At 42.5% G+C, this 13,922-nt stretch overlaps 1 protein-coding gene across 4 annotated transcripts in view; it reads right to left on the bottom strand.

Annotated features, from left to right (window-relative positions):
• cpeb3 (cytoplasmic polyadenylation element binding protein 3) overlaps nucleotides 1-13,922 on the bottom strand; it is a 68,598-nt gene that overhangs the window by 52,313 nt on the left and 2,363 nt on the right. For all 4 annotated transcript variants that reach the window (XM_029640898.2, XM_029640899.2, XM_029640900.2 and 1 more), the window contains exon 2: nucleotides 12,933-13,780. In XM_029640898.2, the coding sequence (XP_029496758.1) occupies nucleotides 12,933-13,780 (848 nt within the window). The remainder of the gene's footprint in view (nucleotides 1-12,932; nucleotides 13,781-13,922) is intronic.

A 13,922-nucleotide genomic window follows, 5' to 3' on the forward strand; every position in this document is an offset into this window, starting at 1 on the left:
TAGGTCCTTCTATTTCTTGTGACCACTATCTGCATGCAACAAGCTGCCCACTCTCCTATTAAGGCTACTTGTTATAATTTCAATGTTTGTTATGTCTTTTAGACACAGACTCGAGCTGCCCGGACACATCGTTTACAGACACAACGCAGAGCCAGAGCAGGGTGCATCGGGACAAGACCAGCGAATGAGATGCAGTTGGTGTTCATAGAGAAGGCAATAGAGAGAGACGGAGACTGAGAAACTGAGAGGAACATTTTTTAAATGTGGAGCTTGAGAAAAATAAATTAAAATTAAGAAATTAGGTTCCTTGAGCAGCAACATCAACAGACTATTGCAGAGTGAGGGGGCGTAACATACACTAACTACACTGTAGCCAACAACAATAAATAGTACACCGAATATGCCTATTAGCCTTTGAATTCTTAATAAATAAATACATGTATTTTACAATAATTTTAAGTGTAGTCTTTGCATTTGTAAATACTACCAATAAGACTTTCAAAATGTCTAAGGAAAGAAAGGAGGATACGGCTTTTAATCATTACAACATATTTCTTTATAGGTTGGTTATAAAAGTTTCAGTCTCTCATTTAGCCTCGACCTATAGACCCATTTCTGTGTTTGAAAACGCGCAAGTTGCTGGCAGAACAAGGGGCAGTTCTTATAGAACACCTGCAACAACAAAAAGCCTCTATTTACAAATCAAATGTTGTGTGTCACATACATTCACATTAACATCTGCTAATCATGTGTAACGAAATGGTTGTGCTTCTAGTTCCGATAGATTACTTGTTAGATATTACTGCACTAACAGTTCCCCAACAACTACCTAATACACACAAATCTAAAGGGGTGAATGAGAATATGTACATGCAAGTATATGGAGGGGCGATGGCCGAGCAACATAGGCAAGGTGCAATGATAGTATAGATACACTATATAAACGTGATATGAATAATGTAAGATATGTAAACATTACTAAGTGGCATTATTTAAAGTGATATTGTATAAAGTGACGAGTGATCCATTAAAGTGGCCAGTAATTGGGTCTCAATGTAGGCAGCAGCCGCTCAGTCTCTCGGTCCCAGCTTTGTTGCACCTGTACTGACCTCGACCTTCTGGATGGTAGCGGGGTGAACAGGCAGTGGCTCGGGTGGTTGATGTTATTGATGATCCTTTTTGGCGTTTCTGTGACATCGGGTGCTGATGGAGGGCAGGTAGTTGCCCTCAGTGATGCATTGTGCAGACCGCAACACCCTGCGGTTATGGGCGATGCAGTTGCCGTACCAGGCGGTGATACAACCCGACAGGATGCTCTAAATTGTGCATCTGTACAACTTTGTCAGGGTTTTGGGTGACAAGAAAAAGTTCTTCAGCCTCCTGAGGTTGAAGAGGGGCTGTTGCGCCTTCTTCACACACAGTCTGTGTGGGTAGACCATTTCAGTTTGTCTGTGATGTGTACGCAGAAGATCTTGAAGCTTTCCACCTTCTCCACTGCTGTCCCGTCGATGTGGATGGGGGGGGGTACTGCCTCTGCTTGTTTCCTGAAGTCCACGATCAGCTCCTTTGTTTTGTTGATGTTGAGTGAGAGGTTGTTTTCCTGACACAACACTCCGAGCGTCCTCACCTCCTCCCTGTAGGCTGTCTCGTTATTGTTGGTAACCAAGCCCACTACTGTGTTAATTGAGTTGGAGGCGTGCATGGCCACGCAGTCATGGGTAAACAGGGAGTATAGGAGGGGGCTGAGCACGCACCCTTGTGGGGCCCCAGTGTTGAGGGACAGCGAAGTGGAGATATTGTTTCCTACCTTCATCACCTGGGGGTGGCCCGTCAGAAAGTCCAGGACCCAATTGCACAGGGCGGAGTTGAGTCCAAGGGCCTCCAGCTGGATGATGAGCTTGGAGGGTACTATGGTGTTGAATGCTGAGCTGTAGTCAATGAACACCATACTTACATAGGTATTCCTATGGTCCAGATGGGATAGGGCAGTGTGCAGTGTGATGGTGATTGCTTCTAGCGTGGGTCTAGGGTGTCCAGTAAGGTGGAGGTGATTTGATCCTTGACTAGTCTCTCAAAGCGCTTCATGATGACAGACTACGGGGCAGTAGTCATTTACTTCAGTTATCTTTGCCTTCTTGGGTACAGGAACAACAGTAGCCATCTTGAAACATGTGGGGACAACAGACTGGGATAAGGAATGATTGAATATGTCCGTAAACACACCGGCCAGCTGGTCTGTGCATGCTCTGAGGACACGGCTAGGGATGCCATCTGGGCCAGCAGCCTTGTGAGGGTTAACACGTTTAAATGTTTTACTCACGTCAGCCACGGAAAAGGAGGGGGGGGGGGGTGCAGTCCTTGTTAGCGGGCGACTGTGGGACTGTATTATCCTCAAAGCAGGCAAAGAAGGTGTTTAGTTTGGCTGGAAGCGTGATGTCGGTGTCCGTGACGTGGCTGGTTTTCTTTTTGTAGTCTGTGATTTCCTGTAGACCCTGCCACATATGTCTTGTGTCTGAGCCGTTGAACTGACTCCACCTGGTCCATGTACTGGCATTTCACTTGTTTGATTGCCTTAGAGGGAATAACTACACTGTTTATATTAAGTCATATTCCCAGACCTCTTCCCATGGTTAAATGCGGTGGATTGCGCTCTGTTTTTTGCAAATGCCGCCATCCATCCACGGTTTCTGGTTAGGGTAGGTTTTAATAGTCACAGTGGGTACAACATCTACAATGCACTGCTTTATAAAAACGCACTCAGCGAGTCAGCGTATAAGTCGATGTTGTTCTGAGGCTGACCAGAACATATTCCAGTCAGCATGATCAAAACAATCTTGAAGCGTGGCTTCAAAAAAAAAAAAAACGGAAAAGTGGTGCATGCATATGTATTCACCCCCTTCGCTATGAAGCCCCTAAATAAGATATGGTGCAACCAATTACCTTCAGAAGTCAGATAATTAGTTCAATAAAGTCCACCCTTATGCAATCTGTGTGTCACTTGATCTCAGTATATATACACACACCTGTTCTGAAAGGCTCCAGTCTGCAACACCACTAACCAAGGGGCACCACCAAGCAAGCTACACCATGAAGACCAAGGAGCTCCCCAAACAGGTCTGGGACAAAGTTGTGGAGAAGTACAGGTCAGGGTTGGGTTATAAAAAAAATATCTGAAACTTTGAACATCCCACAGAGCACCGTTAAATCCATTATTAAAAAATGTTGAAGAATATGGCACCACAACATACCTGCCAAGAGAAGGCCACCCACCAAAACTCACAGACCAGGCAAGGACGGCATTAATCAGAGATGCAACAAAGAGATCAAAGATAACCCTGAAGGATCTGCAAAGCTCCACTGCAGAGATTGGAGTATCTGTCCATAGAACCAATTTAAGCTGCACACTTAACAGAGCTGGGCTTTATGGAGGAGTGGCCAGAAAAAAGCCATTGCTTAAAGATAAAGTAAGCAAACACATTTGGTGTTTGCCAAAAGGTATGTGGGAGACTCACCAAACATATGGAAGAAGACAACAATTGAGCTTTTTGGACATCAAGGAAAATGCTGTCTGGCACAAACCCAACACCTCTCATCACCCTGAGAACCACAGTGAAGCATGGTGGTGGCAGCATCATACTGTGGGGATGTTTCTCATCGGCAGGGACTGGGAAACTGGTCAGAATTGAAGGATGGCGCTATATACAGGGAAATTCTTGAGGGAAACCTGTTTCAGTCTTCCTGTTTCAGTCTTCTTTGAGACTGGGACGGTGGTTCACCTTCCAGCAGCACAATGACCCTAAGCATACTGCTAAAGCAACACTCAAGTGGTTTAAGGGGAAACATTTAAATGTCTTGGAATGGCCCAGACCTCAATCCAATTGAGAATATGTGGTATGACTTAAAGATTGCTGTACACCAGCGGAACCCATCCAACTTGAAGGGCTTTCGCCCAGATGGTCCAACTGTAACAGTATTGCTTCCGTCCCTCTCCTTGCCCCAACCTGGGCTTGAACCAGGAACCCTCTGAACACATCAACAACTGCCTGCCATGAAGCATCATTGCCTATTTCTCCACTAAACCGCGGGCCTTGAAGAGCAAGGGACACAACTACTTCAAGGTCTTCGAGTGAGTCAGGTCACCGATTGAAGCACTACTGGCGCGCACCACTAACTAGCTAAACATTTAACACCTGTTATACAACAGGTATCATTTTTATGTCCGGTGTACAGCACATTTTACGTCGGACATTGAGTTATAACCCACTTTCGACCAACTGGTGCAACCAGCCCGACCTATAACCAGGATATCAGAGTGGACTTAACCTTGAAATGCTTGCTTACGAGCCCTTCCCAATGATGCAGAGTTTTAAAAAGAAAATTCTAAATCGTGAGGTTCTCCAGAGTGGCGCAGTGGTTTGGTAGGACAGGGTTTAGCTCGGGGGGGGGGGCGTTACTTGGCTCTAGTGACTCCTTGTGGCAGGCCAGGCGCCTGCAGGTTGACTTCGGTCGTCAGTTGAATGTGTTTCCTCCGACACATTGGTGCAGCTGGCTTCTGGGTTAAGCGGGGGTGTTAAGGAGGACGCATGACTCGACCTTCTCCTCTCCCGAGGCTGTTGCAGCGATGAGAAAAGATCGTAATTGAAATTGGGAAAAAAGGGGGTAAAAAAATAAAAAAGTGTAACACAAGAGGACTAAAATACCCAAGAACAGAGCTATATACAGGGAGTACCAGTATCAGATCAATGTGCAGAGGTATGAGGTTGAGGTAGATATGTACATGAAGGCAGGGTAAAGTGACTAGGCAATCAGGATAGATACAAATAAGAGTAAGAATAAAGAACAGAGTAGCATCAGCATATGATGTGTGAAAGTGTGTGTATGTATGCGTGTGTGTTGTCGGTATGCGCGTGTGTTGTGTATGTGAAAGTGTGTGTGTGTATATATATATATATATAGTAGGATATCCAATCAAAAACACATTTTGACTAATGGGGAAAATGTGTAAATTGTGTTGATAATCCTCTTAGAAAACCAAATAGTCCAAACCTCATGTCTCTATCAAAATTAGCCAGACTAAAAAAGTGCTTACATTTAAATAAAAAAACAGGAAAATCGCTGCACGATAATTAAGGCTACCTGACATCTTTCTTCCTAAATCCGGAAGACAGAACACAATACAGAAATGAGAGATATCAATTTTAAGATATTTTAGAATATACTGTTCATATTAATGCAAAGTTCCTGTTCTTTTTCAAAGCCTTTTACATTTCATTTCTCTCGTGTCCGAAAAAAAATGTTGATATTTGCGACCCACGATAACAATTTGGAAGACGAAATCCTCAAAAGTGCTTTGTGCTTATTATCAGATGTATTAGGTTACAAAATAAAACTTTTTAAAATATAATTTATGATATGTTAAAGACCCCACTGAACGATTCAGAACATGAATAATACTATTTGTCTTGGTAAAATGCATTTTATAACATAAGGAACCCTATATATAATCTTGTGAGTGAGTGTGCATAGTCAATGCAAGATTGGGTCAGTACAGATAGCCTGGATAACAGCAGTCTTACGGCTATTTATCAGTCTTATGGCTTGGGTGTAGAAGCCGTTTCGGAGCCTGTTAGTCCGAGAAATTCGGTACCGTTTGCCAGAAGGTAGTAGACTATGGATGGCTGGAGTCTGACAATTTTTCAGGCTTTCCTCTGACTCTGCCTGATTTACACTGCGTATAAAACATTAAGAACACCTGCTTGTTCCATGATAGCTTTCACCTGATCAGTCTATGATCCGTTATTCAGGGCCAGTCCTTGCAGTTCTACCTCCATACGAGAGACCAACAAATGCCCCCCCCCCGCAAAGTTAGGTTAAATGTAGGTTCTGAATTGAATGTGAAAAGGTATTATCCATACATTTAAAATATATTTCCTAGAACGTTGAAAAAGCATATTTTCTGTACGTAAAAAAACAGGCTAATTTCCAGTTTTGAATGAAAGTTATGTATTTTCAGGATGTTGGGCTCCCGAGTGGCGCAGGGTCGAAGGCACCGCATCTCAGTGCAAGAGACGTCACTACAATCCCTGTTTCGATTCCAGGCTGTATCACATCCGGCCGTGATTGTCCCATAGGGTGGCGCACAATTGGCCCAGTGTCGTCCGGTTTGGCCGGGTTAGGCAGTCATTGTAAATAAAAATGTGTTCTTAACCGACTTGCCTAGTTAAATAAAAGGTTACATCAAAAATATATATTTTTTAAAAGATGTTGAAATCGGGCTAATTTTTGCTTCTGAATGAAAGTTGAAAATAAGTACATTTATAGAAGTCTGGCCCAAATCTGACGTCAATGATTGGTTCAGATTTGGGCGGGACCAAACATTCATGTCCGTGGATGTCGAAATCAAGGCCGGTCCGGAACTGCACCAAAAAAAAGACGTCCAAAAGGAGTCAGCGTCAGTCCGTACTTACTGAGGTGTAGCCTACAGTGTTGCTGGAAATCTTATTTTATGAATGCCCATCTATGTGGTAAGTCTACTGTTCGTAAAACACCAAAACAACAACATCCGGACAGGACCAATAAAAGATGACCCAACTTTATCAGGAGTTGTCGCGAGGCCATTTGCAGCGTGTTTATTACACAGCGACAAATGCAGAAGCATTTTATTTTTCACTATGATCAGCTTGTCAAAAACAATGTACAGATACAAACTACTGATCATGACAATGGGGTGTAACTCCTGGTCAACAGATTGTACATTCCATATTGTCCATTTTAATTTGACCGGTCCTGTTTGCAGGACATGTTGTTTGTTTAACATGACAGCGCATTTTGTATCTGATTGAGCGCCATTTAGGTTTTAGGCTACTTGATCGGAGAAACCTGCATGATGTAAAAAGTGTCCGTCTCATTACATTGTCATACATTTTATATCCAACCTGTAGGCAACAGAAAAGGTCACATACCCTTTCTACCATATACTATATCTGATACATTATTTATGTTCTGGCGGAACATTGGTGGAGCGCCGCAGAGATGCGTCTCTCCAACAACACCGTGGAGAGGCGCGCTGGGAACGGACAAGCAAAACATTTTGGGCCCCGCTTTTGACAAATTGGACACTGCTTATCAAAGGGCGGCGTAAGCGCTCAGATGCCGCCGTTTGAAAGAAATTGACATTGACGAGCTAAACTGACCAAAAACAATCTGCCGCCATAGGCGGCCGCCTAATCCTGTCTAATGAGATGGCCGGCCGTGCCCTTATTGATGTCACTTGTTAAATCCACTTCAATCAGTGTAGGTGAAGGCGAGGAGACAAGTTACAGGATTTTTAAGCCTTGAGACAATTGAGACATGGATTGTGTGTGTGTGCCATTCATGGCCAAGACAAAATATTTAAAGTGCCTTTGAAGGCGCACCGGTTTCTGTCAAAAACTGTAACACTGCTGGGTTTGTCACGCTCAACAGTTTCCCATCTGTATCAAGAATAATCCACCACCCAAAGGACATCCAGCCAACCTGACGACTATGGGAAGCATTGGTGTCTACATGGGCCAGCACTTTGTAAAGTCCATGTCCGGCGAATTAAGGCTGTTCTGAGGGCAGAGGGGTGCATGAATATACAGCACTGTATACAGCCGGGGGGGGGGTTCAGCCGTGATGATTAAGGATAAGAACTCTTGGTAGATAAATGTCTGCAGCAAAAATTTAAATAGTGTGATTTCCTGATAGTTGCTGGTTGAAAAGTCAATCTACACAGGACCTTCTAATCAGCAGGTTTGCATGAGCGGGAGTTGCGTCAAATCTACAGTTGGGTACTTAAATTTATGCAGAGACACTATTTTAGATTGATATAAAACAGCATCATTGGGCCTTTAACAGGTTTGTGAGACAGACATTAATTTTTGCCATCAACTGAGGGAGAGGCTCTGCCTTTGAAACACTGTCCAAAAAGGATCTGGTTTGTCCGTACAGTGCACAGAGAGATCTAAGAGTCTTCAAGAGATCTTAGAGAGATCTAAGAGTCAATTGAAGCACCCCTACGTCAATCTATGTAACTTAATACAAAAATCCCAATCAAAATCCTTCAGTTTAAGCTAGAGATATCGTCGTAATCCACCACATCTGCCTATGTCAGCCTTCCGCATCTGCGGTGGAAGGTGGCTGAGCTACAGCGGTGTGTCAGACCATGAGACATCCCGAAAATCTTCTATGGGCTGTAGTATTAAAGGCCAAATTCTATATTTTGACAACCTTTTGTTTTTATACCTAAGGGGTCCTAAAATTCAAAATGGATAAATGATCCATGGTATGGCAATCTTAAAACAATTCCATATGTTAACTTAGAACCCAATGTCAAGTCGACTCATTTCAAATGAAGGTGTCTTCTGAGATGCTCATGCGACTTTGGGGCGGCAGGGTAGCCTAGTGGTTAGAGCGTTGGACTAGTAACCGGAAGGTTGCAAGTTCAAACCCCCCGAGCTGACAAGGTACAAATCTGTCGTTCTGCCCCTGAACAGGCAGTTAACCCGCTGTTACTAGGCCATCATTGAAAATAAGAATTTGTTCTTAACTGACTTGCCTGGTTAAATAAAGGTAAAAAAATAAATAATAATAAAAAACTTGGACATGTTAAGTTGAATTCCACACATTCCTGACCTTTTATCCAGCAGCTAACAACAGTTGGTTGGGTATGAGCACATGCCAGCACAACCAGGACTCACCCTGCATTCATGTCACATACTGTATATGGGAAAGAGATTAAGAATAGCAGGTAGACTTGATCTGGCACACAGCATCAAATAAAATACTAAATATTAATCACATGGTTTGTAAACAACAGGTGTGGACTTCCCAACAACGCAGAGAAAAATATATAAAAATAAAATGAGTGATAAATACACAACGAGTAACAATAACTTGGCTATATACACGGGGTACCTGTAATGAGTCGTTGTGCAGGGGGTTGAGATAATTGAGGTGAATATGTACAGTTGAAGTCAGAAGTTTCCATACGTCTTAGCCAAATACATTTAAACTCAGTTTTTCACAATTCCTGACATTTAATCCTAGCAAAAAAATCCCTGTTTTAGGTCAGTTAGAATCACCACATTATTTTAAGAATGTGGAATGTCAGAATAATAGTAGAGAGAATGATTAATTACAGCTTTTATTTCTTTCATCACCTTCCCAGTGGGTCAGACGTTTACATACACTCAATTAGTATTTGGTAGCATTGCCTTTAAAATTGTTTAACTTGGGTCAAACGTTTTGGGTAGCCTTCCACAGTAATTTGTGTGAATTTTGGCCCATTCCTCCTGACAGAGCTGGTGTAATTGAGTCAGGTTTGTAGGCCTCCTTGCTCGCACATGCCTTTTCAGTTCTACCCACAAATTCTTTATAGATTGAGGTCAGGGCTTTGTGATGCCCACTCCAATACCTTGACGTTGTTGTCCTTAAGCCATTTTGCCACAACTTTGGAAGTATGCTTGGGGTCATTGTCCATTTGGAAGACCCAATTGCGACCAAGCTTTAACTTCCTGACTGATGTCTTGAGATGTTGATTCAATATATCCACATAATTTTCTTTCATCTATTTTGTGAAGTGCACCAGTCCCTCCTGCAGCAAAGCACCCACACAACATGATGCTATGCTTCACGGTTGGGATGGGGTTCTTCATCTTGCAAGCATCCCCCTTTTCCCCCCAAACACAACGATGGTCATTATGGCCAAACAGTTCTATTTTTGTTTCATCAGACCAGAGGACATTTCTCCAAAAAGTACGATCTTTGTCCCCATGTGCAGTTGCAAACCGTAGTCTGGCTTTTTTACGGCTGTTTGGGAGCAGTGGCTTCTTCCTTGCTGAGCGGCCTTCTAAGTTATGTCGATATAGGACTCGTTTTACTGTGGATATAGATGCTTTTGTACCGGCTTCCTCCAGCATCTTCACAAGGCCCTTTGCTGTTGTTCTGGTATTGATTTGCACTTTTCGCACCAAAGTACATTGATGCGAAAACACCATTGTCCCATGGTGTTTATACTTGAGTACTATTGTTTGTACAGATAAATGTGATACCTTCAGGCGTTTGGAAATTGCTTGAAAGGATGAACCAGACTTGTGGAGGTCTACAATTTTTTTTCCTGATGTCTTGGCTGATTTATTTTGATTTTCCTATGATGTCAAGCAAAGAGACACTGAGTTTGAAGGTAGGCCTTGAAATACATGCACAGGTTCACCTCCAATTGACTCAAATGATGTCAATTAGCCAATCAGAAGCTTCTGAAGCCATGACATTTTCTGGAATTTTCCAAGGTGTTTAAAGGCAGAGTCAACTTAGTGTATGTAAACTTCTGACCCACTGGAATTGAAATAAGTGAAATAATCTGTCTGTAAACAATTGTTGGAAAAATGACTTGTGTCATGCACAAAGTAGATGTCCTAACCGCCTTGCCAAAACGATAGCTTGTTAACAAGTCATTTGTGGAGTGGTGGAAAAACGAGTTTCCATGACTCCATCCTAAGTGCATGTAAACTTCCGACTTCAACTGTCCATGTCGGGATAAAGTGACTAGGCGACACAATAGATAATAAAACAGTAGAAGCAGCGTATCAGATGAGTGCAAAGAGGGTCAATGCAGATAGTCCGGGGTAGCTATTTGGTTAACTATTTAGTGAGTAGATTAACTCGGTGAGTAGATTCACCTATTTCTGAGGTTGGAGCATGTTCAAAGCAGCCTGTACAATACACATTTACTATATCAGACACAATATTGGAGAACAAACTAGTAATGAGAGATGACTCCATTGTGTGATCGCATCTGCTAGTAATTGTGAATATTCTTCTGACACAATCTGTAAATGAGAGCACCTAGGCCCTAAGCTGTCACAACTTCAAATGTTTTCACTGAAAAATACTTTCCAATAACTGGTTGTCTGTGAGTCCTGGACATTGGGTAGTTACAATGCTTGAGTCACTATCTGTTCATGGTGTTGGAGACAAAGGGGCTTCACAGAACATAAAGTACTGTATGGGAAAACTGCTGCAATGAGTTTAAAAGAAATGAAGTCTGCATTGTTAGCAGTGACAGAAATGCTGCGTTGCTTGTAGGTTTTGTGGTAAGTCTTGTGCTAACTAACGTAAGTCCCCACTCACAAACCGTCAGTCACAATAAGCAGGAACAAAAATGGCATAGGTATCGGTGTAAAGTACTACAAGGCCTATATATCTCCATTAAACAATGCCTTTGTCTCTGCTTTTGAACAAGGAGATATATCGGGCCCAAGTGATAGCCTAAAAAGAATGGGAAGATGGAATAGCATTTAATTGGTTTGTGTCTGAGGAAGCCGTAGACATCTGATAAGGCTGCGCTGAGACAGCACCGATCACTGACTAACAGCACACATGACTTCTAGGTTATCTCCACTGCAGTGCTAGCAAACTAGGCATGGAAAATGTGAGACTGACATTCTATAGTAAAATACTTGCTTGAAATAATTCAGTTAATGCCTCAAAAAGGCACCTTACCCCTTTCAGCTTTGGCCTAGCTAAAATACCCTACAATGACATTTAAAAAAAAAAAAATTATTTTATTTTTTACATAGGTTGCCTACAATTAAATATTCTATAGAGTCACAATTTACTGACCAGACACGGTTAATTACTTGGTTGTCAAGCGGCTGAAGCCTATTTCAATTCTTTCATTTCTGTCTACAGGCTTTCAAAAATAACTAGGACTGAAAATAATTAACTACTTGTCCAAATATTATAATTGAAGTCATGTGATACTGTCACGGCACATTAGGCTATAGTGACATCAAAGTAAAGAGTTTACGCAGTCAGAACATAATTCATTTACAAACTAGTAAAACAGGAGAGGGTGAACTGATATAGGAGAGTTGCAACAATGTTTCAAATGTCACTTTGTTACAACATAATTATGACTAATAACTTATAGCGAAGCGGATACTTTCATAATAATTTGGTTACAAAGTACTCCATCATCATATGACAGCAGCACGCAGCTCAGCAGTGTGTTGAAGACCCACCACACACTAGACTACAAATAGCCAATCACATACGAGCAGTTTGCCCTTTAAGCGCTATTACAAAATACATACATTCATTTTCCTCAATAATTGCAATGATTTTCACAAGGATTAGTGTAGGATGTGACCTCCAGAGCCGTTTTTCAATCTAGTCAGTCCACCAATGGAAAATAAGACATGATGCATAGCCTGCATAACAACCTTATTATTAGGTCATCATAGCGTAATCAATATTATGACTTCATAATTCATTAATCACATAGGCCTACTCAACAATCCATTGTGACACTTCTTCAAATTAAACATTGTCATAATTAAGAGTTACAATGTTTTAATGATCTGAACAGGTGCCCGTATGGGTTGCAGGAGACTAAAATCAAAGTATTTCCTCTTTTTCTTGAACCATTTACATGAAGAATATTCAACATAGCTTAATGTTCAACACAGCCCGTACATTTTTTATTTGATTATTTCACCTTTATTTAACCAGGTAGGCTAGTTGAGAACCGGTTCTCATTTGCAACTGCGATATTATTTGGTAGAATGCTTGAAACCGTAGGCTATAGACCTAGTTTGTTGACAGAGATGGAGAACTCTGTTAGTCTATAGCTATGGTTATTGCAAAAAATGGTTACTTTTCTTGCATATTTTGCCAGCTCACTCTGGGAGTGTTTTAAATGCAACCTGTGAGTAGACTATACATATGGCTATAGGCTATTTCTGCAGTGTAAGATGCTCTCTCTCGCTCTCATGATGTCAACATGAAGACATTACCATAATCATCTTCTAACACACTTGCGTTTAATTGACATGAATTGACATGTTTATTATGAAAATGTTTCAAATTGGATTAAAAGGTTAGGCTACTTATTATACATCCAAACATACCTGAAAAGGCATCATATTGTTGCTGTTGTCCGTCCTAAAGGCGTTGTCCTCCATCCAGGATTTCGGGGTGAGGGGACCAGCTCTCGGGAATTTTGGGGGTGCTATAACATTGCTGGAATATGGCTTTTTCATCGGGGAGATGGGGTTCATGGAAGACGGCACCCCTACACCGACCCCCACGCCAACCCCGACTCCTACAGCTCTCCGCGGGTCCCTGCCTGCCTGGAGACCGCTCCAAGGATTGGAGGCTGTGCTCCAAGCGGTATTCTGGTGATTATTCCAACCCGAAGATGAGGCAGGTGAAGAAGCCTTGCTATTCATGACAGACTGGTGACTGTATGCGTTTCTCTGTGGAAAAGGACCTTGGTTGGGGCTAACAGGGGATCTCCGTTGCTGCGGCGGTGGCTGCTGCTGTTGTTGGGCTTGCTGCTGAGACTGTGCCAAGCCAAGCTGAGGTGAGAAATTGCCTCCAAATACCGGATTGACGTGATGGGGGAAGTTCTGGAAAAGCATTGTTCCGTTCACTGAGGGTATTCCTTGAAAAAAATTGTCGTCCACGGTGTTTGTGGTTCCAGTGGACCAAGTGCTACCAAATGAGGGGGACAGGGTGCCACCGGTTTCCTGCGGCTGATGAAAATTTAAACCCGGCAGGATCGGAGACTCCATCAGCACTTTCTCTTTGTTGAGAGCTGAAGCTGCTTGGTTGCTCACACTGGATGGGCTCTCCTCTGATGTAGGGGGTTCCGAGGGGGTCGGGGTGGAGGGAGGTTCTACGGTTGGATCTTGCTGCTGATGAGGTTGGGCTTTGTTTTTGTCCATCAGTAAATCATCCTGCATGGTTTGCTGAGCTGAAACGGTGGAAAACAGAGTCGAGATATTATTGAGAATGTCATAGACTAGGCTCGCAGGGTTGTTATGATATTTTATAGAACTCAAGAGTGTATTTTTTCTGCTGCAAGCCAATTGCAATGCGAATTCGTGATCACCCAT

This window comes from Oncorhynchus nerka, linkage group LG28 (genome assembly GCF_034236695.1).
Source record: "Oncorhynchus nerka isolate Pitt River linkage group LG28, Oner_Uvic_2.0, whole genome shotgun sequence".
Classification (NCBI taxonomy): Eukaryota; Metazoa; Chordata; class Actinopteri; order Salmoniformes; family Salmonidae; genus Oncorhynchus; species Oncorhynchus nerka.